We start from the raw sequence: 27,421 nt of genomic DNA on the forward strand, positions 1-27,421 counted from the left end.
GGATGACTTATTGATATATGCATCTGATCTCTCCATTTCAGTTCCTGCTGCTTTCCACTTTTACATCTTTTGGTTGTCTCTCAGGGGTATAAATTAGACTTACTCAAAAGTGAGTTTATGCCACTTTACACAATTTTGCATTTAAAGTCGTTTGAAAACTTCTGACATACATCCCCTCTGTTTTATCTGTTTTGCTTCTGCATATGATGTGTCTGTGTCTGTGTATGTATGTTTACTTAACAGTTTTTCTTTTTTATCAGTTTAGAGGTAACTTTGGGTTCAAAACAATTTATTTTATAAAAGGCTGAGGGATCTCTATGTGGACAACACATTTAACACTTTTGAGCAGCTATCAGTTAAATCTGATCTACTCTGACATAACAGGTCCTCAGTTCCCCACCCTTTCTGGCAAAACACAATCTGACACCTTCCTTACTCTGCTTCCTGCTCTGAAAGGCATGATAACATTTTTACAAGTTATAGGCATATTAGCTCTCTACAAGCTACTGCTTTAGATCATATTAGAGCTGCGTGGGAGGAGGAAATGGGTGAGGCAACACCTGATGTTCTATGGGAAACGGCACAGGTTGCATACCTCTTCTATTTGCACCCAACACTGTCTCATTCAGTGTAAGGTCATCCACTGGACCAGACAGAGGTTATCTAAGATTACTGTTTTCTATTCTGTCTGTTCTTTCCATATTTTGCTATATTGCCTGCTAAATTTGGCTGTTTGGTTTGGATTTAGATCCAGGCTGGAGTCTGCAGGAGACAGATGCCTGACAGACAGTGTAGGCTGTGTTATCCACCATAAAATAAGCATTCATTGCACTAGTTCTTCTTTTTAATGCAGACAGGGTTGTTTGGTTTGTATTTAAGACAGTTTGGTGCAGGTCTTTTAAAGTAACTTAAAAAGTTTTGAGAAAACCATTGTTTTTCAGAAGGTGGCTTTGCTGCTTTTCAACCTTTTCCGATATGAAACGACTTGCAGCAGGAGAACCAACGTAACTCAGCACGGTGTACACAAATTTAAGTCCATTTAGGGTCTATGTACCTCATTGATAAGCATGCGTGAAGCCATGGTGAGGCGGGTTCTGGGGGAGAAATGACTGGTGATCATGATCCTCATGCCGGCCTCAGAGAAGGACAGCTGGTGGGGGTATGCAGACAGCAGCTCGTCCACCATCAGCACCGACGGCTTACAGTGGAAGTTAGCTGGAGAGAAACAACACGAACATGTTCATCTGACTGCAGCGCTGATAAATTACTGCTTTAGGAACAGCAATTTTGTGCACACGTTATAGCTATATTGTGGCCACAATTTTTTTTGACCATGTCATGTCTGGGGCTCTGTACCTTTAAGCTGTTTGATGTGCTACATCCAACCAACTTCATAGCTATCTAGACTGTAAACTGACATTAGCAGTTCATTCTTTGTTTGGGTGAATATCCAACAAGCCAACTTGGAACACAGGATATGTTCTTGCTTGACGATAAGAAGGAGACATTTACTCCAAACCGAATATGGGTTACGATGTGTGGGTGTGCACAAAGGATTTCTCTCTCAGCTGTGGTCAAAAATAAGCTAAAATGCAGTCCTGACTGACAGTCCATGGCATAAGACATTGAAGGGCTTTTGAGTTGGTCCTTCGACTCAAGGAGGCTAGAGAGCCAAAGTGTCTCCTGAGACCCTCAGGCAAAAGCCACTCACAGCAAAGGATATTTTAACAGGAACAGTGGCTCATTTTCACCTTCTCCAACATCTGCGACTTTCAATCGTCAGGACAAAATTTCAGTATATCCGCAGGGTTACACTTTCTGATGTGATCTGAGTATTTTTCCAGGCTTGGAATGTGAAATATCTGGAGTGCCTATATGTTCTCAGCAGTCTGCAGCAGCAGCAGTATTGACTCTACCTCGTCTGTTCCCTTTGTTGTCACTAATCATTTTTTTCCTTAAATGAATACCTGTAACGGTAAGCTATGGTATGTCCATGTCTTTATCTCCCCCCAAGACTCCCCCCACCATCTACCAACCTAGTTATGGTAGGATGTAATCCCAAAGTCCTGTCAGAGGGATATCTATGAACACAGAAATGTAAGCGGACATCTCCCACAGAGGTGTCTCCTCTGCTTTAGTGTGAAGATCCGTCCAATAGTCCGGGTCCCTGATGGGCACTGTGGGGACCATTTAGACACTGCACATTCAGAGACATCCGCCTTGCAACCATCTGCTGAACCAACTGCTTCCTACCACCATGGTTCTCTTCATCACCACCTCAGCAGACCCCAAGGAACAAATTAGCAGGGTGATTAGCTCTGTCATGGGCAGCACTCAGAGATCCAGATACAGAATAAGCTGACAGCGCAGGCTGTGCTGAAGCAAGTTGGAGGCCAGAAGGATGTGTGTGGGTCCGGCATCTTCTGCCGCTCTCTGCTGTTAGCTCTTGCTGTGTTGCACATTACATTCTGAGGGGGGAGAGACCGAAGATGCAAACACTAGAGTAATGTGTGGACATGCTGGGTGGTAAGAAACAGTCCTTTAGACAGCTTACGAGCCAGGAGATTTTACTTCCACTCCTCCTTCTGTTGAGCGGCCCCACTGAAACATACAGAAGCTACTGCAAGCCATAAACAAAGCCATGGCACAGCCAATGGCAACATTAAAGGTATGGCATCATGCTACGCTTGACTTACTGATCCCAAGGAGGATTTATAGACAGATACAGTCTGAGACCTGTTGGCAGAACCAGACATCAGGTGGGCAGTCACCAAATATGTGGGTAAATGCGCCAGTGTTGCTGAGTAGCTGAGCTTAATTCTTCTCAGTGAATTCTGACCCATCTACACACTCCAGCAGCTGGTTTGTAGGTTTCCTTTAATAGTTTCTGTATGAAGGGCCAGGTGGTGGAAGCACGGTGTTCAGTGTGTTAGCAGTGGGCTTCAATAAGTCAGGTATTTGTTTGTGGCCACTGTGTCAGCATACACAGACCAGTATAGACAGTATAATTCAGGTCTAGCGTTAAGGATCCATGCTGACAATCATCCAAGGACAAAACAACTTTGTCCATAAAGTCATCCGTGACTGTCTTATCCTGGAGCTGAACAAAAATAGATGAGTGTGTGGCCCCAGCTGCTTTATATTTATGTAAATTTCAGTGCAGAGATGAGCAGCTAACACCTACATTGTCCTGTTAGAGGACACGGCCTGTATAAAATAGAGCAGATTATGTACCTTTCTTAAGTAGGACTGCAGTGGCATCGCATGTGACGTTATCCTCCAGATCAGTGCTCCCTGTCAGCCCATTGGCCAGATTCATAGAGTTCTTCTTTCGACGGTCAAAGTAGCGCTGTGCCCTGCCATTAAACCTGGCAAAGACATACGAATAAGAAGAGGGCACAACGTCTTTATCTGAAGGCAACTAATCAATCAAATAAAGGCACTAACAGTGTCTGATGATGAGACTCACTTCATGATGAGGATGTAGACTGCATACATGAGGACCAAGACAAGGGACTCCCACCTGCACACACACACACAAGATCAGTAAAATGTACAGTGTTTCAGTAGTTCAAAAACCATATGTGTACAGTATACTGAAGCTGCTACAGTCAGTATCTTTACTCACCAGCACACCTTCTCATCGTAGATGAACTAAATAGGCAAGAAGAGGAAGACACAGAAAGACACAGGGTGGAAGCAATAATTGAAGGTTAATTCTCTGTGTAACATCAACCCCACTAGAGGGCGTAACAAATCCATCCAGCAAAGGTCAAAACATGGCCCCTTGCTTCATTACACCTCATTTACAGACAGGAGGGCACTGATGAAACTGTTCCTGAATCCTGAAATCACTCATGAGTTAAAACCAAATATGTGAAATCATGAATTGTACTGCGACACACCGTCACCTCACCGTGGCTCGGCTGCGCTGTTTTGGCTAGCATGATATGTAAGAAGACAATGACTAGCCCATGTTCCATCTCTTACACACATATATGCCTTTTCCCAATTCCACGCTACGTACTGCCTGCACACAATATGTACATAATAAAGCTATTCATGGTACACTATTTTTGTGGTTAGTATGACAGAAATGTGCATAATTAATTAATTGCAATAAAACAAGATTTGCACAGCCAGACTTAAATCAAACTTCATAAAGAAGCTAGAATGGCTTTTAGTAGAGTGCATATCTCTGCCAAGGTCCAACAGCCCCCTTTAAGCCCCCAACATAAAACTTGACAGCCCTGTATTACTCTAAATTTAAACCACCTATAAGTGCTTAACTATAATATAAGCTCATCGGCTCTCGGATCGATTGTACTCGTACTCATACCAGCCACCTAAATAAGACTGATTCTGTGCATTATCCCCTTCGCCAAGGAGGTTATGTTTTCACATGTGTCTGGGGAAGGACAACACTTAAATACGTTGAGTTACTTCTTACCGCTGCTACATTTCCTTTGTGCATTGCATGATGGGTCCATCGTCACACTCAAAAGTGTCTTTAAAACGCACATCAACGTTTTGTAATACACGTGATTTTTGACTTTTTCTACTGTGAATAAAGTGCACACTTCGAACCTACTGCGACCTAGAATGTAATCTGGATCCAGCACACAGCCACATGATACTCTACACGTGCTACATGTTTTACACAACCACACACGCTTAATTGTTCGGGGGACTGCTGTGATTTAAAAACTGCTAGAAAAACACTTTTATAGTGGATGTACCCTACCTGTGCGTTTTTATCGACTTTCTACAATCCGGGCGATTCTGCTGAGGCAGACAGTGCAGAACGGGTATTGATGTGAAAGCTGAGGGCCATAAACTGTACTTTCAAATTGGCCTTGTGTGCTTTGCTGTAAGTGATGGTGTGAGTATATCTGCGCGTTTCTGCAATAACCACACTTGATCATGTGAACTGTGTACATCGTACGAGTCTTTAACCTCTTACCACAATGAGGGCTGTGACAGAAAACGTGTAATAGGTTGAGTCCCGGAGTAGGGCCCAGTGAGAGAGCTTCACTGCCTGCAAAGAGCACAGAGAACACAGATAAGCCCACTCGCGAGAAATACGTATGCAGCTCTAATTCATACACTCTTATAGTAACACTTATCTTTGCTGGAGTTTATGCAGCACCATGCTAAATGAAAAGCCTCTGACATCATTACCATACTGATGTAAACACAGGAGCCCTTGTAGTTGACCTCTTGAATCACAACGACTGAAAAAGCCAATTGCGAGGTCCATCCTACGTGGAAAAGGTGGCCGTATGTTTATCTACTTTATGTAATCAGATACAATGCAGGAGCCCACAATACGGTGACTAACGTTCTCCCACACACAGTGTTCACACTGAATACACGTAAGTGGAGGGTCAGGAGTCACATCTTGTATGTGCCACTCCCAGCTGCGAACCGCTTGCCGCTGCGAGGCAGATGGCAGAGTCGGAGCCTAACAAAGCTCTGAAATGTTTGCCTGTACTCGGCTTCACAGTATAATGGTGCTTTGTAGAGGGAGCCCGCTGTGAAGCGCCAGCCAAAGGTAACAAACACGAGTGAGGTGCAATGGACAGACTTGAAGATGATTTCACTGCACCCTGCCTGCCCTTCTGCCTCATTATCCCACTGTGATTATGTAATGCACAATCTGGGATCGCATCACTGTTTGGAGTCAGGTGCATATATTTTTCAGAGCAGAGAGCTTATCCTTGTAAACCGCTCTGTTCCATGTCCCCGGCATGTCAGATAACATCACAGAGATGCTGTACTGTATTATGTTATTTGCTGTGTCTCACGCAACACACAGCACTAAGGATGTAAAGTACAAAGTAGGTCCAAACTATCTGCTGTGTTCAGACTGATGGGCTGTAATACATGTGGCTGGTTAAGCAGATGGAGCACTGAAAGAACATAAGAGGAAGAGCCCCACAAAGAAAAAGTTATAATGGAAGGCTTCCAATGTGTACCAGAGACAGAAGGTTCGCTTTTTCAACAATTTTTTGTCTTCAGGTCTCTGGACGACTGTGGCATGAAAAGTTTAAATCCTGAACTTGTTATCAGTCACTCTTCTTCTTCCTCTCTGTGCTCTATGATTCTCCATTTTTTCACTCTGAATGGTGACTGAGGTGTTTTGAGTGAGACTAACTTGACGTTTTGAAGGCCAGTGGTTTCCAGGTGAACACAGTTTGCTTAATGATGTTATATCTCTTTAGGGTTTTACAGAAATGTGATTTTGAATGTCTGTTTCAGTGAAAGCTGTGGAATTGTGCTTAGAGTTTCATCTTGAGTGGGGCTTTTGATACATATACAAGAAGTACCAATGTTCAGACTTGTGTGCCAGTTTTTTTTACAATAAGGGACAACTGTAATATGTGGTACACTGAAATTATTTCCCTGAAAAGGCTGCTTACAGCCCTGAGTGGCAACAGAATGATATTTCTTTCCTTTCCTTTCTTCAATCCCATACCTCGCTTGACACATTTTCTACCAAATATCATATATATCAAGATTTTTTGTTATGAGGGGAGTCAATGACTGCTCTACTTTTGTTATTTTTTTTAAGATTTGCTTGAGCATTAGGGAGATCTTTTGTCTTGCATGCGACTTGCTTTTGTTGTTTGTTTGCATGGACTGGCCATTCTATTTGTTTGTATCTATTTCTATCAAATCTTTAATTGTTGTAAATGTTATTGTTTGGGTTGATGTGACTGGGATGGAGGGGGGGGTGTTAGCGTAATAAAAAATATACACTATGTCCTTTGTCAAGCATATTGTTGCATGTATGCATGAGCACTTTGTGCTTTTTCAAAGGTGACATTATGCTGTTGGTCAGACTGTGAAAATGCCATCAGGTCAGCTGCAACAGTGTAACGCTGCTATGACATCATACCTGCCCTGCAAAGAAGCCACACACACCGATGATGCAGAGGATGTTGAAGACAGCTGATCCCACGATGGTCCCCACACCCACGTCACCTTTAGTGATGAACACCCCTGGGGAGAGGGTGAGCAAGCACACACACACACACACACACACACACACACACACACACACACACACACACACACACACACACACACACACACACAGAGCATTAGGACTCCGTAGAGAGCACAGATGATGTTTTGTACACTACATGACATTTCAGTTGCAGCCCAGCATCTGCAGTATTGACAAACAGATGTCAAACAACTGTCAAAACATATGTAAATGACTTAGCCATGGATTTCCCTCTCTCTCTCACACACACAGACCAACATACACATGCAAGAGCGCACATGGAAAAGAAAGACAAGAGGAAAATTTTTCTGAAGAGGCCTAAAAAAAACCTGAATTTGCATTCATTACTTTTCTTTTACCAATCAGAAGAAAGCTGAATCAGTTAGATCCAGGTTCTATGTGGTATTACATTTCTATTTAAATAAGAGTAATTACAGTAATTACAGTAAGGTGATGTGACAGCCCTGCCTTGGAAGTGAACGTTCTTCATATTGTTGGTTCAGACAGATATACGCTACACTGAACACAACCATGATTAAAGAAAAAAAAACAGAAAAGAAGAAAAAACATAATTATGGCCTTTATCCTCACCAGCGATTCTCTTTATTACATGAGAGCACTTTAATGTGATTCTAATGTGATTCAGTAGATGCAAAGCCATGTTTGCTTACTGCATGTGCCTTTGAATAAAAGCTTTTTTGTCAAGCATTCGTTAAAAAGGAATGCATGCCTCCTCCCTAATGCAGCTTCAGCGCTACGGCATGTGTTCCACTTCCACTGAGGAGGTAAAGAAGTGCTTGTGGTGGATACCTATGATGGATGTGAACAGCTCAGGGGCTGAGCTGCCGGCGGCCATGAACGTGGCACCTGCTACATCCTCACTGAGATTGAGACGCTGTGAGAAGGAAGTAAGAGACATATAAAAAGGTCATATTGGAACAGGATGTCCCAGCTCTAATTAGATAATACCCAGCAGAACCCCCTGACCCTTGGCTGATTATACTAGAAATCCGAATAATCGCCCAATCAGAATACAAAATGTCCCATGTATTCACTCACTTGAAGAAAGCATTGGAGACAAGGAGAAAAACGCAGCTTCTTCCTTTCTGTGGATGGTATTTCAGTATATGTGTTTGAGCTTTTGCAGGCAGACATTTAGCACTTGAAATCATATAGACTCATATATAATATCATATTCAATGTCTTTCTGTTTGAGTTGTACAGGTCTTACCAGATGATGTTATATTTTGTTATATGTGAAATGCAGCCCTGTACTGTAATCCCATGTAAGCATTTTTGGGTGTAAATCTCCTATTAACCAACCCGTATTTTTCTAAAGAAATATTTAAGGGATATTTAGGTTTTTAAGTTTTTAATTTTATGATTCAGGACCATTAACAGCTCATGTTCATACCTCACACAGCTTTTCCAGAGAGGGGACGAAGTAGTCATCACAGACGAGGGCCAGGGCACAGAACATGTAAATGGTCTGCAAAGAGAGAGAGAGTGATAAATATTACAGAGATCAGTCGTGTACGAAAATGTGGCATGATGTGATTTATACATATGATACCACAGGGTGAAAAGTCCATGCTGAGATGGGTTCCAGCTGCAACATTAAAAATAGAGCCAGCTGTGATTTATCAGTTGATATTTCAGCTGCTATCAAGGGCAGATATCTGTATGTACCCTGACGGGTACAGAAAGTACACCTCTCTGCTCTAAATGCTACATCAAATTTAGATGTAAATTACTGTGGAAAATGAAACGGTGAGTCTGATATTTGAACGGAAAGATTCAGATCTGATGCCACGCAAATGCAGTACATTAACGGATCTGTCATTAAAAATTCATGAAAAACATAACTGTGGGACCAGACTTTTTACATTTTTAAACAGGGAAGTTGGTTTTCACTTTTAAACATAGAGGCATTAACAAAACTTTGGAGGGAAGGTTTAATGTCTTCTGACTATAAGCAACTGTATCATTTACATGCAAAACAATAATAGTGGGCCAAACACTGACCCTTGGGGAACACCACTATACTAGAATTTCTTACAAATGTGTTCTCAATGACAAGATTCAATATTTCTACATTTTGAATGCCACTGGTGTGTTTTCTTGTGATGTATCATTGGATAACACCTGCGTGCACACCTTTTCATGGTATCACATCATAATATCTGACTCAGAAACACAGGAACTAGACTTCCAGTGGCACTGCTCTGCTGCAGCATCATTGTGATTGAGTGATTAAAATGTCCCTGTTTATGTTCGTTTGGAGACTTTGGAGACTTTTTTGGAGATTCCTCTGCACCGGACTGATTTTGCTGCTTTTTGCAGCCATCTACTGCCAAAAAAATCATATCCCATAGATACGAGGAAGTTTATGTTTACGACAGAGAAAGACACTAGATAAAACAGCAGCACCGACTCCAGTAGGATGAAGGTTGTACGTTCTTAGCAGGTGGGGGCGGCAAATGATTGTACAAGCAGCCATCCCAGCAAATCAACTTTTCTGATGACTATGCCATCTTGGGACTAATGGACATAGACACCGACATTTCAGTTTATAGTTCAGAGGTCAAAAACTTTGTAAAATGGCAAACATCATCTCATTGTTAATTTGAGGAAAGCAGTTGAAATTACTTTTGAACCAGGTCAACCAGGAGATCACTCCTTACTACAGGTCCATAATGCTTGTATCACTCAGGTTTATTCTTACAAATTGGGGGTACATATTGACTCTAATCTGTCCTGGGATTTCCATTTGAATTCTGTGTTTAGTAGTATCCAACTGTGACTTTATTTTTCACAAAGACTCCGAGTGTTTGGAGTGGAACAGAAGATGTTAATGATTTGCATACTAAGATATGGAATGGCAGCTTAGTTTGGGAATCTATCAGTGAAGCTGAAATCAGAATTAAATAGACTAGCCGGCACAGCATTGAAAATGGTGGTGATGGAGCATCCAACCCTCCAACAACTCTCTGAGGAAGCAGTAGTCAGACAGGCAAAGAAGATTACTGCTGACCCTTCACATATACTCCTATACTCGCAATATGAGCTGCTCCCATTGGGTCGACGTTATAGGGTCCCAATTAAATATTAGAGGAGATTCCTCAGCAGATATAAAAACTTATTCATCCCTTTATCAGTGAATCTCCTCAACTGAGGCAAGAGGCAGAGGCATGACGAGGGGGAGGGGTGGAATGTATTTGGCAATTGTGTTATGTACTTATGTCTTGTGTCTGTCTATGTACAGTATGTACTGTACTACACATATTCTTATGTGGCAGCCCTTTTCCAAGACAAACCTACAGAGAGAAGAAGAGACCGGGCTAAGATGAAAGACAGATTGCAGTGATCAAGAGAGAGAATGTCAGGTGGTGATGACAGACCGATAGGGTATAAATGAACAAAGGAAAGGCATGAATATTTTTACACTTCATAATAACAAAGCCTTTCAAAGTTCTGCTTACAGCAAAATTGGCACAGAGAGTGAATATTCCTATGTGCTCAGGACTGAGTCACCAAGAGTTCCTCTATTTCCTGTTTCCGAAAGGCAGGTGAGGCTGAGCTGAACATCGTGAGAGCTACAACTGAGCCCACACACTAAGTGGCTTGAAGAGTGTACGTGTGTGTGTGTGTGTGTGTGTGTGTGTGTGCGTGTGTGTGTGTGATAGAAGACAAACAGTGCTTGTAATAGTCCAAGTACTGAGTGATCAAATTGGAGTGCCATAAGCACCAGGTCGACAGTCACTGAGGTAAAGAGGCATGTGTTAATTCAAGGGAAACACAAAGCTCACATGTAATCCTGATAACTGGGTTTGATCTTGATTCAGGTTTGAGGTTGAGGGAAAACATCATCACTATCTCAAGCCTCCTTTAGCTGTGTGCACGTGCGCACACTGACTGTAAATGTGTGTGCGTGTTTTATGTTGCATAAACCGACAAGGAAGTCCATAAATCCTTGAGTTGTGTTTGCTTTTGTGCTTTGTTTTCCTGAGAAGTGATGATGCCAGCGTTAATGAGCAGTGCAGAACTGGAGGGGCGTCAGCAGTGCAGATATCAAGAAAACAGCAGTTGGAAGTGAAACACTTTGATATTTAAATTCTGAACAGAAAATCTTGCACAAGTGTTTTACAGTTTTTCTGGCTTCAAGCTGACTCCAAAACCAGAAACACACATGATCAGCGATGATCTCTGACTGACGGTGGAATCAGCTCAAAGCAGCTTCACTTGTGATCACGTGGGACTCAACGAGACAAGGACAGCAGGAACTAATCCAGTGTTCAAATCAGCATCCCTGAATCAAGACCGTACGCTGCAACCAGTGCAGCATAATACAGATGACATAAACCACATGAATATACAGGAGTAGTACTTTTAAGGTTTTGAGATGTTTTATGATTTGACTTCATAAGATATCTATCAGTCATATTTTAACCGGAGCAAGAAAATAATCAGGCTGGTAGGGGTCTGATTAATATTAAAGGAGATCCATGCCATCACATTTATACTACTTTATACTATATGAATACTTCATCTTCTCAGGAGGAGGCAGTCTCAATGCATCTCAAATGCTATGGAGTCCAAGTTCTAAACTTTGTCTTTCAGGTCCTGAACAAGATCTTATAGTGCTGATGACTGGTTGTCACCAGACATGCAGGAAAAACACAAGGTTACTCCCAGAATTGTGTATGTAGAATCAGGTTTTTGTTGAAACGTATTTCTTCAAATTTGTAATTAAAAAAAAGCATCATTCAGGAGCCTGTATCAGAGTCAAGGTATCCATACGGTACCACAAAACAAGTCCCCAGCTACTTCAGTTGTTTCCGAGAATGCTGCAACACTGTTTTGCCTTAAAGCTGGAGACATTTTTTGTAGACTACAAAACGTCACCCAACTTTCCATCAACATTGGGTGAGTGGACAATGACTAAATTATCATTTTTGGGTGAACTTTTCCTTTACTAAAAGCCGACCGTGACTGACAATGAGAGGGACTTTGTTTGAGTGCAATGCTAAATCAGAGGAGCATTCATTTAAGAATATGGCTTTTGTATATATTTACATACGTATTCTCAACAAATCCCATCATTAGATTAAAACCAACAATAAGTTAATAGGTCTGTACTCATATTTCCCTTTTCTTACTGTGGCTCTCTGCCCTAAGCCCCATGGTTCCTACTAAAGATGTCATACTTTTAAATGGGTCACAAAAAGGCTCAGTAATTCCCTCAAGCAGCAGGGCATTGTAGTTTCTCACAAACATAAACTCAGACAAGACTAAGCAGTGTTTTTGTTGGGGATTACTTTCAGTTGCGAATTAATACATGCTTTAGTGAGCACTGACAGCAGGAGGGCAGTGTACATGGGACCGAGTCAAAAGAAATGACAGTTTCTATGGTTATGGGAATGAAACAACATGTCACCCAGTGTGGCTCATTATCCCGTTCTTAACAGTTTTTGGACAAGCAGTAGTCAACGCATATGAAAAGCAGTGTGTGATTCGGGGGGGGGGATTATCAAAAGGAACATCTTATGTATAATGTCAGATTCTGATAAACTTGAAGAGCACTGAATAATAATAGAATAGAATAGAATAGAATAATAATATAATAATAATAATAATATGCTAACCACCAAGGGTAATTGCATTCTACCATTTTTTTACCTTCTCGTCGTGGCAGCATAAGCAACAGTGTGAGTTGCCTTTCTCTGACACATATTCTTGCATATTTTTTAGTGGGGAAGAATTCAACTTTGCTGTCATTCACAGGAATGAAAAGAAAGCTATCCGGTGTCTCCCCCATCATGCTGTTCTCTCATCTGTCAGGATAGCGTTCCCTGCCTTAAATCCTCTTTAGCATTCTGCCGTGGACACGAGCAGTGTGGAGACTGTAGACGTACATTTTTGAAGCAGCTCATCGATGCTGCCTTGGTGCTTGTTCTCTCTGAAGTCCTTTGACAGCAGCACAGGTCTTGTGCAGGTAGAGTACCTTAGTGTCACCAAACAGGGCGTTGTCTTCTTCAGAGGGCTAGGTGTTAGGATTCAGCTCTGCAACAGTGGACAGCGCATCATTCACACCCACAAGTCTCTGAGTGATGCTTTCTGTTAGTGCCGGAAAAGAGTTTGAGCAGAATTCCTCAGACTTCTTGAGTTGTGTTTCACTGGACTCAGAAAGTTTCTTTCCCTTGAAGTCATGGGTTCTGGCATCCTTCTTAATCATGGACTTCAGCGATGTCAGCGCAACGTCAACTTCTCCTTTTCTGTGATTGCCGTAGCATCCCTTCTTTGTGGGAACAGAGACAAGGCCTTAAGGGTTTCTAGTGCTTCTTCCACACAGCTCAAGTAATTTTTTGCATGGATCCCTGCGCATTTTGCTTTCTCCTTGGTCGAACGTGTGTTGGTTTTCAGGCAGAGTCTGAAATATTTTAACCAGGGCTGGGTAGCTCTTTCACAAGAGATGTGCATGAGGACGACAGCCAGCGAACGTCGAATACTTTTCCCTAACTTCTTGCGCGGACATCAAACTCTGTAGCCATCGCTTCCAGTTCTCACACGTGTTTGGGACTTAGAGAAAAGAATGCATACAGTGAGTCAATGAAAATGACTTGCCTGGGTGATTTTCTAGACAGAGTCTTAGACAGCAAGTCCCAGCTTGTGGTTCATGCAGCGAATTATCAGCAGGTCAGAGTTGGTTCTCTCTTGCATCACTGTGGCTAACCCCCTGTATCTTCCCATCATGACAGAAGCCCCAACCATAGAGAATCTGATCAGCCAAGCCCGCAGAATATCTTCATTAATTCCTTCACTGAAACATTGTAGCTGCGTGTTGCAGATTGCCTCACCAGTTCCGGCTTTCAGCTCAGTAAGATTGAAAATTTCGGCCTGATTTTGGAATGGGATGCAGACGTAAATGATGAGATGAATTTATCCGGGGACTTGACAACATATTCTGATGTGAAAACCAAAAACGTCTCTTTCCAAACTGAATAGAAAAGTGGATGATGAACACAGACAGTTTCAGGACAGGTGGATATGACAATACTTTTTAGTGTTCAGCGAGAAAGTGCTATCTGCCTGATATGAGAGACAAAACTTTCGGTTCTAAAGGAGTATGATCTCAAGAGTCATTACTCAACTAAGCATGGAGAACAATATACCAGGGAGACGAGAGGAAAAAATGAGGAGGACTACTGTGTCAATAAGGTCTTTTCCATAAAGTGAAGGACGCTGTTGCTGCAGTTGAATCAAGTTATGTGGTAAGGGAATTTATTGCAAAAGCAGGAAAGTCATTCACTAAAGGGCCGTTTGCCAAGGATCACATTTTGCAAGTCACATCTATGTCCAGAACAGAAGAGCTTGTTCAACAAGATATCTCCGTTAGCAAACACAGTGGCAGAGCAGATTAACAAGTTATCAAGTGACATTTGTGAACAGTTAGAGGACAACAGCCAAAGTTTCACTGCCATCTCTGTGGCACTTGATGAAAGAAAAGACCAGACAGACAATGCCCAGCTAGCCATCTTCATCAGTGGGACTGATGACAAATTCAAGGTGACAGAGGAGTTGCTGAGTTTGTGTGTCATGCTCGGCTGTACCACAGCTGAGGATATGTTTTAGCAGCTGCTAGCGCGACTTAGTGGGCCGGTTTGCCATGGAGCAGACTGGTAGACATTACCACTGATGGAGCCCTGTCAATGACAGGCAAAACAATGGACTGGTAGTGCTGGAACAAAGAAAATAAGAGGAGGAATATCCAGCTGTTCTCAAGAGGTACTGTACAGCAAATGCTTGAATTCTGAATATGTCATCTCGGTTGTCCTACAATGTAACAGTTACATCAGGTCCAAGAGTTTACAGCACTGCCAGTTTCAGGCCTTTTTACAAAAAAAGCCAGTCAGCCTATGGTGACGATGACTTGATGATCCAAAATAGATCATGGATCTTCCTACTGTAGCTGTCCAGTAGGAAATCTACTGGACATGTGAAGGCCTTCTCCACAAAACTGAGACAGTGCAAAACTCAGCTGTCTACAAACATTCCTGTCAATTCACAACATGCAGATCTCTTGTGGAAGCAGGCACAGCATTCAGTGGTGATGAATATGCCTCTGCTTTTGAAAACCTACAGCAGGAGCTTAATTAGCATTTTGCCGACATTAAGGCACATGGTGACACTTTCCAGCTGTTTGCAGAGCCCTTCTCAGCTGATGTGGCGAGTGTCCAAAGTGTGATGCAGATGGAAAATACTGACTTGCAGCGCAAAAGTGAGATAAAAGCTAAATTCAGAGAGGCATAAGGAAAAGACGACATGACTAGATCATTTCTAAGGGAACTCCCTCTGTCCTTCCCAGTGCTGTCCAAAGTGTGCCTTTTTGGAGGCACATATCTGTGTGAGAAACTGTTCTCGACTATGAACTTTAGTACATGTGGGTCCAGGCTTACTGATGCCCCTCTTGAAGCTGTACTTATGGTTTCAAATGTGAACTCCATCAGGATAAATGTGGCTCAGTTGTGCGAGCAGAGGCGCTGCCAAGTGTCTGCCAAGAAAATAAAGTTCAAATCTTTTCAGGGATTTCATTTGTTAGTTCAGGTCAAGGTTTACTTTAAATAAAATAATACATTAACAAAAGTTTAGTTAAAATTTTAAAAAATATACAAAATGGTGTTCGCTTATTAGTTTAGTTTTGTTAATAATAGAAATAACACTACATTTTTAGAAATATTGCGCTTTCTTATCTTAGCGGAACACTGGAGTGGCCCTCCTATGAGATAACAATACCAGCAGTGGCCCCCAGCTCATTTAAATCTGAGATCCCTGCTCTGCACTGAAGTTCCCAAAACACCACAATCCTATGATCTATTTATGTTATGACATGCATCCCCAGTTTCACAGTTACAACTATAATAATGTCTGAACACTGCACTTTGTTGTTACACTAGTGATAACCGCTGACTTGCAAAACGATGATAGGCTGCCATTTTTTTCTTGCACTCACCAGAGCAGATCATACTCTTAAGTCTCAACAAGTTAACTGTAACAACGTTACAGAAGTGTATCCTGGAGCTGTTTCTGACCGTTCAACCCAGCAGTGGGATAACTAAATACATTTACTGAAATACAGTATAAGTACAGTTTTGAGGTAGTTGACTAGTACTTTGAGTATTTTCCATTTTCTGCTACTTTACACTTACATTCACTACATTATGGAGGCAAATGTGTACTTTTTGCCGCACTAAATGTATTTGATAACTACTTATAAGATACTTTATCAATTCATATCAACACAAAATAAAATCAACTAATGAGTTGATGTACTGTTATTTAGATATAAAATAAATTAATGAGCTCTCCTTTAACCTGTTGCAAAATTAAAGTGATGACAACATTTATCCCTTTGTAATTATAATCCAGTAGAATAATATTTTCTGTAAGGTACTTTTATTTTTCATTAAAACTTTTAATCAAACAAATGATCAAAGGCATTTCAGACAATCGTTGTGTTGGAGTTTATGGTATCTCCAGTTCATAATTATAATGTATATAATAATATAATGTTTCCAAATATTGGTTATCGACCTCCATGATAACTAATAACCTGTACTTGCCCTGAAAAAAACTGTATCGGTCGACCCCTTGTGTTTATGTAAAAATGTGTGTTTGCACGCACGCACGCACACACATGCACACACACAAAGTGTACAGTGTAAGGCAAGGTAGACTTACACACAGGACATGCAGGGCCACAGCTCCTTCTGTTCTTTCTTTGTGTGTGAAGAGGTCTGTAGGGAACTCGTGCAGGGCTGAAAGAGACAGACACATATGGTTAGAATGGTTCATTTGCAGTATGTGGGTGTGTGTGCTGTATATATATATGTGTGTGTGTGTGTGTGTGTGTGTGTGTGTGTGTGTGTGTGTGTGTGTGTGTTCACAGGGGAACATTTTTTCAATGTGTGCAACAATTTAACTGTGCCCTGCCAAGGACTGTGTATGAGCCTGCTTCCTGGGAGAGCGACAAGAAGAGAAATAGAAAAAAAATTAGCACTAGGAGGACAAAGAGAGGGCAAAGAGGAGAGAGAGCATTTTAAAAATAGAGCAAGGGATATTTAGGGTAAGGCAAGTGGGATGGAGAGCAAAGGAGAGCGAATGGGTGGTGGGAGCGTAACTGCAATTTGCAAACTCTACTTCTCTGCATGAGGAATAACACATTCAATTGAGCAACGGAGAGCAGCTATGTGTGAGCAAAAGACAGAGACAGCAAGACTGAGGAAAATGTGGAAAGCTGGCAGAGAGAGAGAGTGTGAAAGAAAACAGAAAGAAGGGAGAAAGAAAGAGTTGGGTTTTAAATGGTGGCCTGAGTGATTCGACCCCTTCTCCTTAGCGCCTTGACTTGGTCCACTCTCTCAGCCCCTCAGTCCCTCCTTGAATGCGAGGATCAATGACAGGTGCTTGGCCGAGTGAGGAACCTTTTGCCTCTCAAGTCGCCACCGTCGTAATTTCCTCCCACACAAATCAGGAGCTCATTCACACGCCACTGCTAACATCTGTTACATATTTCAGAGCCTACACTATTTCCTGAAAGGCCAGCCAGGCACCATGCAGAGAGCCGGGGCTAATGCTAATGAGTGCGAGCATGAATTGCAACAAAAGGCAAATTCAGAATGAGAAATATCTAACTGACTGGCACAATAAACATGGAGAGATTGTCTTGGGGATCTTGGTGCGGTAACAACTTGCACAAAGTTTTAGCACAACCCCAATGCCAAAATAGTTGGTAAACTGCGCATAACATAAATAAGATTAAATGTGTTTAATGACAACAGTTTAAAGTGTTCTTGAGTACATTTAGTCATATCCTTCATACAGTCATGAAAGTGGTTAACCACACCCCATCCTGGCTGGTGAAGGACTGAGCCTTTCAGGAATAACCCTTTCATACCCAACATTCAGAGGAGTACTCTGATTACACAGACAGCATGCTACTAACTGCAGCGTTACCAAATTCAACACGGTGAACAAACTGGTGAAAGGAGTTCGACTGTTTTCAAAAAGACAACTGCAGATACTGACAAATCATTCTCAACAACACATTAGGCAGCACAAGCCACATACAGCAGGGATTTGATGCGATGGAAAAAAGGTTCGCTAACATGCTGATGTCTTATACATTTACATTTATACTTCTGCTCCACGACAAATACTGCACCTTTATGTCACTGCTTTTATCTTTTATCTGGTTAGGTCACTAGTTTTTCTTTTCAGGTTACACATTTCTCTTCCCTTCCTTGCCTGTGAAAACAATGGATGTCCAAATTGTGTGATTCTGAATTTACATTTTCTTCGGATAAACCTAAGAATAAAGTGGTATTGATGGATATATGGATTGAGTAAATTATTCTACTTCCTAAACTAGATGAACAGTACAAACAGACACAAACAGACCTGTAGACACAGTTGGTTCTCACAGAATAAAAACCAGTTGCCAGTAGTTTGGCACCTAGGGCAGGTGCCAAGTCCTGCTGGAAAAGGAAATCAGCATCTCCATACTGTATGGAAATGCTGATTTCCTTTTCTAGCAGGACCACTAACTGGCCTGCTGACCCACACACCTACCTTGTACATTGTACCTTGTATCATGATAATAGGACCATACTGAGAGAGGAAACACCTCAGAAAAGAGTGGGTCTGACTTGAGACAAAGGTTTCAAACAGGAACATCTTGAATCTTACAGATCGTAGGATGCTTTTCTCTTGAGAGACAGGTAGGCTAACCATACGTGGGTTGAAGCATGAATGAATAAACCAAGTCAGTTGGGAGCAGTTGAGTAGTTTATCATTACACCTACATTCAGCCTCATCTTCTTCACATCACGTTGTGGAAAAACAATAGTTCACTACTTTCCCACTGTATTCTCCCACCCCCACTCTCCCCCATGTACTCTGTTGACCTATTTGCTTCTGCAGTATCTCGTTGTGTTTGAGTGGCTTCAGTCCTCCTCGACAATATGTTTCACGGGCTGCTATAACTTCTTAAGCCTAACACAATGCAGAGCAGCCAGTAAAAAGCCACAGAGGCTACAAAGCAGCACAGCAGACAGCCATCTCACTGCGACAGCTGGATGTGTTTAATATTTACTGTTACAAGCCGGTGTTAGCGCGCTCAAACTCAATCCAAATGATTGAGCCAAAATGCCAGGCTAGCATGTGAAGGGTAAGAACAAGCAGCGCTCATGACAAGAATGAGGGCTCAAGTTAGATTAGAAAAACACAATAAGGCCTGTCTGAAGGAAAAATGCTACAAGAAAGATCACCAGAGCTAGTGATACATCATTAGAGTGAATGACAAGCCTAAATCAGAAAGTCTGAAAATAAAATGAGCAGAATGCTTACTCTGGCTGTGTCCTGAAGCCTTCAAAGAGCCTGCAGATAAAAGCCCCTCCTGCTAATTACTGTTCCAAGGAGCATGGAGCCCAATATCCCATGAGAGCTGGCGTGTACATGTGCAAATGTGATGTAGAATCGCACACTCCAACTGGAAGCCCACTGAACCTTCATGTAAACAAGGTGTGTTATACACGTTAACAGTCAAAGGTTCCGCTTCACAGCATCTGCCCTTTTTCAAATGGAACTGAACTCATCATGTCACACTGGTTTGTTTGAAGCCCCGTTTACTACTTGGGTCTTATGGTTTGCTCATTAGCTGTGACCAAAGTCACTGACTGTTCACTTAACCTCTCCCCTGAACAGTGACTGTCTCACCATCACTTAGCAATCATAACATAACATATGGCAGGCCTTAAAACACACATGAAACAGTAGTTGGAGTGTTATTTACGTCCATATATTACATTTTGCTGTAATATTGACAGTAGCAAATCATGTTAGTGAGTTATGCCTTCTGCCATGCAACTTAATGCCAAAGCAGCCAAGTCTTAGTCTTAGTTAAGTGGTAACATAAGAATGACCTGAGTGGGACCTGAGGTGCCATCCAAGACCAATGTCTGCCAGTTCCATGACAGGGAATACAGTACCAGGGCATGTCTTTCTCTTTTTTTGCCAAGATTGGCTTTTGACGAGCCAGGGCCCATTATTAGTCAGCCAATAGGACTGCTAACATTAGCTGCATGCATACACAAGCAAGCGGCAATCGTCTAACTTCATCTTAAATCACTAAGCCAGACAGCCAAGCTCAGTACTGGATTCCCTGTCTGCGCTGGTCTTGGAGGTAAGGCCATGTGCTCATCAGGAACCTTTGTCAGTCACCAAGGGTTCAGGCAGAGCAGCCAGTGGAGGGACAGACCAGAGGAGAGTAAGGGAGAAAGATGGACAACCAGAAAACATTTTTGTTGGGTTTTTGTACAGTAGAAATACATCAGACTAATACATCAGTGAAATACTCCACTTCAGCAGTATCTCAGCTGAGTCAGTCTCTAAGTAGTAACCTTGCAGTACTTCCAAGGTTAAGAAGTATAACTACATTTTATGCTGCTACAAGTTACGTAAAAACGTTTAAGATAGCATATTAACTGTGCAGTATTTCTTGGAATGCTGTTTACTCCTACAAAATTTTTATTTCACACGCAGTCAGCTACAAAAAAAAAACAGTTTTCAAACAAATCGCGACAGGAGCCTAGCTAATGGTCAATGGCTGACATGGTCAATATGTCACCTTGAGTGAAGAGGCAATGCAGCTGTAAAAGCACAATAACAGGTGTGCAACAGACCAAAGAGAACATTGCTGTGTGCAAGGATCAGAGTAGCTGAATAAATGTAGACAGATGTGTGGCCTCATAACACAATTTTAAAAAAAACCTGAAACCACAGCAGTCACCCTGACATTTAAACCTCACATCAGCTCAGGGAGGAGTGGTCAGTCGGAGAGGAAGCAGAGGCAGACTGAGGTGAACGGCGCTCTACATAAGCAGGTGGAGACGAGAGGATGCGGAGCAGTCCTGACCATGCACGGACCGATGCTCTCTGTGCCGGGGGAGATACGGGCAGCAGATGCACTCATCGACATTGCCTCATCTGGTTTACACAAACGAGGATGCATAGACACATACCAAGCACCTGCCTCACTTACGCTTGCTACTTACAGCTTAACTCTGTGCTTCCATGCGTCAGAGACGGACTCTTAAAGTCTCTCAGTTCTCTGAGTCTCCAACACTGATAAATTCATAATGCATGTATGCAGGATTTCTTTTCGATTTCTTTTCTAATTCTAGTCTGTGTATTGTAAATAGATCCCCAAAAATGCACTAACCCTGGACTGGCCACACATTCACCTATAATCTAACACTCCAACCATTCTACTCATACACATCTTTAAAACATTCAGCCATGTGGGAGCAGTTGACACTGTTGTTTTTATTTTATTGTTTTAGTTCTAACTTTATGCTCACAGTTATAGAATTACACAAAGTAACTCTTGACAGCCTCCGATTTATGTGTGTACTGCTGGCCATTGAGCTGCGACACTGTCCTGGCTGAAGCAGTTCAGACACACTGACAGGTGTTAAACCCTCGATTCCACCGGGCATGTCTCTGTTAGCTGGCGTGCACGCCACTGTTTTGTTTCACCCTCAAACCTGGGACTTCATATCCCAGCAAGAGCAGTCACGCGTCACGCCTGCCTGAATTTACTGACTAGCTCAGACTTCGACAGGCGGGTTCACACCTTTCATACACAATGATTTTATGATCTCACGGGCTGCTATCAGTTACTTTAGACATTTCCATGGACGCAGTCATGTCACTGTAACAAATATCATGGCACATTTAATCATCAAAACTAAAAGCTGGAGAGGAAGACTCTCCAGAGAAAACAGAATTAAACTTTTAGCTTCTAAAATAAACATGTTAAGACAGGATCTCAGGATTCATCAGGACAGCTGCTTCACTTTGACTATATTAGTGTATGAATCTGAATTGCGACCTTTTGATGTGTAGAAGAACACAAAACATTAATTCACGTGACACACTTACCAATCCTGTTGGCAAGTCAGGTGTTTTAAGTAATCTGAAGTTTATAATGTGTTCCTTGTATGCAAATATACATGTTAATGCAGAGATACACATATTGTTTCTGCTGCTGGAGGATAGATGTAGGTAATGTCATCAATATTTGCCTTCCCTCTAATCCCACCCGTAACTGATCAGGATGATGACTCCTTATGACCCATCCTGCCTGATCGAGAACCATGCACACTCTTCAGTCAAACAGAGCTGTTGATGGGACAGATCATTGTTTATAAGGCGGGGCAGAGGGTCCAACAGCCGAGGATCACATACAGGTCCCTCACTGAAGACAAGCTCTACTGTTTAATATGTGCCAGGCCATGGATCTTAAAGGGAATGGGAGGAGACGCTCGGATTGCTTTGATTTATGTTCCGCCCCAAAACACACCCCTGACTGATTCAGAGTCTAAATACAGCCCCTTTGCGTTGTGTGCAGTACTGTGCGCCTAGATTTTTCCAGCCCTCTGCATTTGTTCTTGGCAGGAAAACATAGGTTGAAGTCGTCCGCACAAACAGAACCCAAGGCTCGATGACTTTAAATCATAAATATATGGAGATCAAAAGCCTGGAAAAATTAAGACTAAATAAATCATTCTTTGGTTGTTTTTGCAAGAGGTAAGGCAAGGAGCTACCACAGTGCACTGAATCTCTTAATGCAAGAAATCTGTCCATTACCACATGAGCAGAGGATCCCCAGCATGACTATCTATCTAAAAGCATAAAGAATTAGCCAAGAGCACAGAAAATAATGTGGCTGCCTCTGGCACAGTTAGTCTTTTTGAATAGGACATTCTGGTTATGTTACTAAATTGGAAACTACTAGATATGTTGATCTGATAAATATTGGACCTCAATACCAGTTCTGGGGTTAGGATACTCTATCAGTTAATAAACCAATATGTCTATGGAGCAGATCAAATCGTTTGACTAGCACAACCATACACATGCAATCACATCATTCCACTTTGATCAGTTTCATCAATATCAGCACTCCTGCCTGGGTGCCTGTAAAGTGTGCTCAACTGCATCCATTTGAACGCATACGCCATAGCAACAGAGTGAGTGTCTCCATGAGGTGGAGTGTGTTAAAGTGGCAGAAGACAGAGGTGGGCAAAAATAATAGACTGCTAGTCTTAACCAGGGGGGAGTCGCTCCTCTGCTGATGTCGCTGCTCCGTGGCACACTCGCCATTAGCGATGACGTTTGATGTACTACATGCAGAGCGCAGGCCGAGATGCCTTTTCATTATGCATGATGTTTGGGGATTGGAAAAAAAAAACACATGATGTATGACGGGAACAGTGTTGGTGTGTAGGGGGTAATGGATGGATAAGAAAAGGAGGGATGGAGGGAAGGAGGGCTGGTGTGAACAGTGTGTTGAGTTTGTACTGCCCATAAGGGAAGCAAGAGATGAAGAAAGTAAAAAGGCATGTAGTTGCCCTGGTAATTAGTACAGCTGTAAGTAAGTAAGTGCTGATAGTGCTCTGGCCTCAATTACTCCTGCTAGTTGCAGTACACACACATGCACACACTGAACATGTAGATGTAGTGAGACACAAACCCAAGTGCAAAGACAGACACACACACACACAGACACACACAGAAGGCCACTGAGATTTCCATTGTTTCCCTTTCTGCAGTCATCCTGGTCTCCACATTCTGCCTCACTATGTACAATCAGTGGCAGTCAATGTATCAATCAGCAATCAGAATGCAGCTTGCTGGGGGACACATTCTGCCTTGGTCTGCTTCGCTCTCCTGTTGGAGCTGCCTGCCCGACCGCCCGCCTGCCTGCACCATCCCATGCCAGTCTAATTTTGCAGGCAATTTAGAGGGAAGGCACCATGAGCTACTGGGAGGCTCTGAATCGAGATGTAGCATGTCTTCCCTTCGGTTAGCTTTCCCTGTGCTGGGGATGGGCGCTACCTTTGCTTTTTCTTCATGCTTCACTGAACATGTTCAGATGCATGAGCTGCACACTAGAAGCTGTGCTGTAGCATTTCTGCTGCAATATTTCAAAATCATTTTGTCCTTATTTTAATATTTGCTCCTCTTGGCTTTCCTTTGAAGAATTTCTACTAGCAGTTTAGTGTGAGAGACAATGTGAACTATGTCAGACCCCGCTACTTCATTTGATTCTTCTCCCCGACAGAAGAACTGTGTCATGTTACCTTCAGTTCAAGCAACACATAATGGTGATAACATAACCCTGCCTCCCAGTCTGATGCCCACTCCCACACACTTGCCATATCACAATAGTACAGTACAGGGTATCAGGGAGTGTGGCTCTGTTCTAGGTCACCTCAGTTACCTTCCTAATATTGTGGAGAGTATATGGATGCATTCAAGAAGCAGCAACTTTGCACCAGTGGTCAATAGTGCTTCTGCAAAAATAACAACAACACAATCATATTAAACCAATAATTCTTTACCACAATTCAAGCTCATCAGATCCAGGATCTGCATCCAATTCTCCCCTTAAATACGCTTTTTTATCAAATTAATGAAAGTGGCGGAAAACACCCTATCTCAAGAAAAAAAATCAAAACAATAGGGACAGTTTTTCACCCTTTCTCATGGGTTAGTTTAAACCCTTTTTGTCTTGTATATTTCATTTGTCTTTATGCAAACAGAATGAATATTGCACATTTTTAAATTAGGAAGCCCTAATTAACTTACGATGTCTGTATTTATGTACCCATTTAATCACCATTGCTCAGTTGTATTCCTTTGGTAAATAAGTGCTAAATAAAACATTTGGAGTTAAACACTGACACCAAATTCCGAGAACAACTCATTTTAGCAGAGTAACACTCACAGCTCCGTGGAGGCAGGCATACTGCCACTGCAACCTACATTTGAGTAAAGCTGGCACAAAAGCTTTTCCAGCAGGTTGGATGTTTGATTTAATTCATGGTCAACTCAAAAGGCCTTTCATGTTCTGACATTTATTACAAAGTTTATAAAAGTTACAAAAATATCAGTGCAATAGTGGACACTGAAACATCACTCCTCCTTTTAGATGCAGGAATTTGCCTCGCTGTCTGGTGCATAAAAAAATTGGCTTATTAAGGCCAATTACTGCACCAGTCAAGAGCATAAATATAGGCCACAAAAATTACAATGAAAATATAAGGAAATACTAAAAGAAATACTATAGCATGTATGTTTTAGACTCACAAAGCTGTACAGTTTTGTGTAAACCTCTCCATCATGGGATGTGCAAAGGTTCACAGTAAAGAGAGTACGTGTCATCGGATGATGGTCAAAGATGTCAGCTGATGTAATGAGACCAGCTGCAGATGAGAATAAAGCGCAGGGTGGTAATTCATCACTGGGGCTGGCTGGACTGGAATTCTGCTCCTAAAAAGACAAAAATGTTAGCACTGTGTTTATTATACGGTGTGAACAGTGATGTGATCACGTTAAGATACATACAGTGTGAACTCTGTAGTGTTTTGAATGTTCTTTGTAAAGCCTTCTGTACATGAGTAGTAGGAGCTTACATTTTAATATTGCAGACAGGATGTATTCATTAGTTCTCTCAGATGATGTCAGTACTCATACATCACAGTGCCATCTGCACTCCTTCAGGAGGAAAGTAAGGAACAACTGTGTACAAGACCAGTGATTTTATATTGTCATATAGCAGTAACATAGAATGCAGAGAAAAACTTGTTCATCAGACAGCCACATGATTTTCACAGGGCAAAGTACAACTAACTGAGATGTTCAGCCACTTTAGACTTACTTGTCACTGTCACTCAGCCCAGTGCTTGATGCAGAAGGATGTAGCAGCTCTGCAGGCCTGCTCTGTCTTCATGGGGGTAGGAGCCAGAGCTGCTCCTTGTTCTGTCCTGGAGCAAAGTTAATGATTTACTAATTGTACTCAATGTCTAACAGTGTCACTGCTACAGTTAGACACGTAATAAACTTTGTAATGTCCTCAAAAATGTATAACAAAGTTCTAAAACAGTCCCATAACTGTAATGCTAAGTAGTTACAACATAAAGACTTGACTGACAATATTCTGTCCATACAATCACAATTTACAGTCAGCTCCAAAATCTGTCAAAATAGACTTATTCTCACGATCTTTACATGTAGTGTTTGTGTGTACAGTACATCTATATTATAGCTCACTTAGTTCAGCTTAAGCAACGCCACAGTACCTAAAAAAATAGTTACATCACGCGTATAGTTTGTGTTGTCATTAGTGAGGCTAAAGACATGTTTCAGTGACCAGACAACATTAGATGTTACTTACCGGTCTAAAGAAATGTTGTGAGTTCATCCTCTAACTCGTCCACAGCTTTCTCCAGTGTCTCCAAGCTTCAACAAAATGTACTCCTGTTCAGCTTCTTTTTATGTTGTTCCTTTTCTCTGCACACTCTGTTGAAGTTCATTTTTTAAATGTTTTAAACTAAAAATATGTCCAGATCTTACAAATGCACTTTTAAAGAAAGTGAAAAAAAGATTGCTGGGCCCGTCCCTTTATCCAAATATGCACGAAAACTTAACTGGGTCTCTTCTGGGCAAAGACCCATCCTCAATCCAGGTTTAATGGAAATTCGTTAAGTATTTTTTTGCAATCCTGCTAACATACCAAAAAATCAATCAAACAATAAACGGACACATAACCATAACCTCCTTGTTGGAAGTAATAATTGTTAAACTTCTCCAGTGGGGAAAAATAGACATGCATGCCATTTCAGTGAGAAGTCAATGGGGCACAGCCCAGGAGAGAGACACTGGTAGTGTGCCGTAGGATGCAAAGCACTGAACGAGATCAGGAAGAAAGAACATGCTTATGACATTTGCTCCATGAATTATTCAATTCAAGACTGTGACCCAATCATTCGAAGGTAAATTGCTCATAGGCGCATACACTGCAGAAGTCTTCTGCAAGGATATGCGCCACAGACCTACTCCAGTCTGCTGTCTCCCAAAACATATCAATCAAATAACTTACTGCTGTGACTCTCTGAGGCTTTTAAAGTTGTGCTGGACACAACTGATAACATTTTCAAACCATGAAGACTCACTCCAGGGAGTTGTAATGTAATGTACTGATGTGAAAGAAGGAATTTCCCTTCACAGTGGGTGACTTTCATCTATGCTTTGTTTGTCAGTTGAGTGCAGCTGCCTTTGATAAGACTGAAGTAATCACCCCTACATTAGTCCTTGGATACATTTGTCTCTCACTTAGCAGCACATCTCAGGCTAGACTAATCATTCTGTTTTAGTACAGAATGCACATACATCAACCCAAAATTAGCCTATAACATACAGTTCTACCCAGGTCACTCTTAAAGGAGAACTTTGGTCGATTTAATCATGCAGCTTCACTGCTCAAGCTACCCTTGAAGTGCCGAAGAC

The 27,421-nt window shown here is 41.9% G+C and overlaps 1 protein-coding gene across 3 annotated transcripts in view; it reads right to left on the reverse strand.

The window, feature by feature from the left end:
• LOC119019562 (sodium/potassium/calcium exchanger 3-like) overlaps positions 1–27,421 on the reverse strand; it is a 59,951-nt gene that overhangs the window by 5,290 nt on the left and 27,240 nt on the right. For all 3 annotated transcript variants that reach the window (XM_037098302.1, XM_037098308.1, XM_037098311.1), the window contains 9 exons: positions 16,751–16,827; positions 8,427–8,501; positions 7,823–7,907; positions 6,902–7,005; positions 4,964–5,038; positions 3,629–3,654; positions 3,470–3,523; positions 3,235–3,368; positions 1,055–1,215 (listed from right to left, as the gene is read on the reverse strand). In XM_037098302.1, the coding sequence (XP_036954197.1) occupies positions 1,055–1,215; positions 3,235–3,368; positions 3,470–3,523; positions 3,629–3,654; positions 4,964–5,038; positions 6,902–7,005; positions 7,823–7,907; positions 8,427–8,501; positions 16,751–16,827 (791 nt within the window). The remainder of the gene's footprint in view (positions 1–1,054; positions 1,216–3,234; positions 3,369–3,469; positions 3,524–3,628; positions 3,655–4,963; positions 5,039–6,901; positions 7,006–7,822; positions 7,908–8,426; positions 8,502–16,750; positions 16,828–27,421) is intronic.

This window comes from Acanthopagrus latus, chromosome 1 (assembly GCF_904848185.1).
Source record: "Acanthopagrus latus isolate v.2019 chromosome 1, fAcaLat1.1, whole genome shotgun sequence".
NCBI lineage: Eukaryota > Metazoa > Chordata > Actinopteri > Spariformes > Sparidae > Acanthopagrus > Acanthopagrus latus.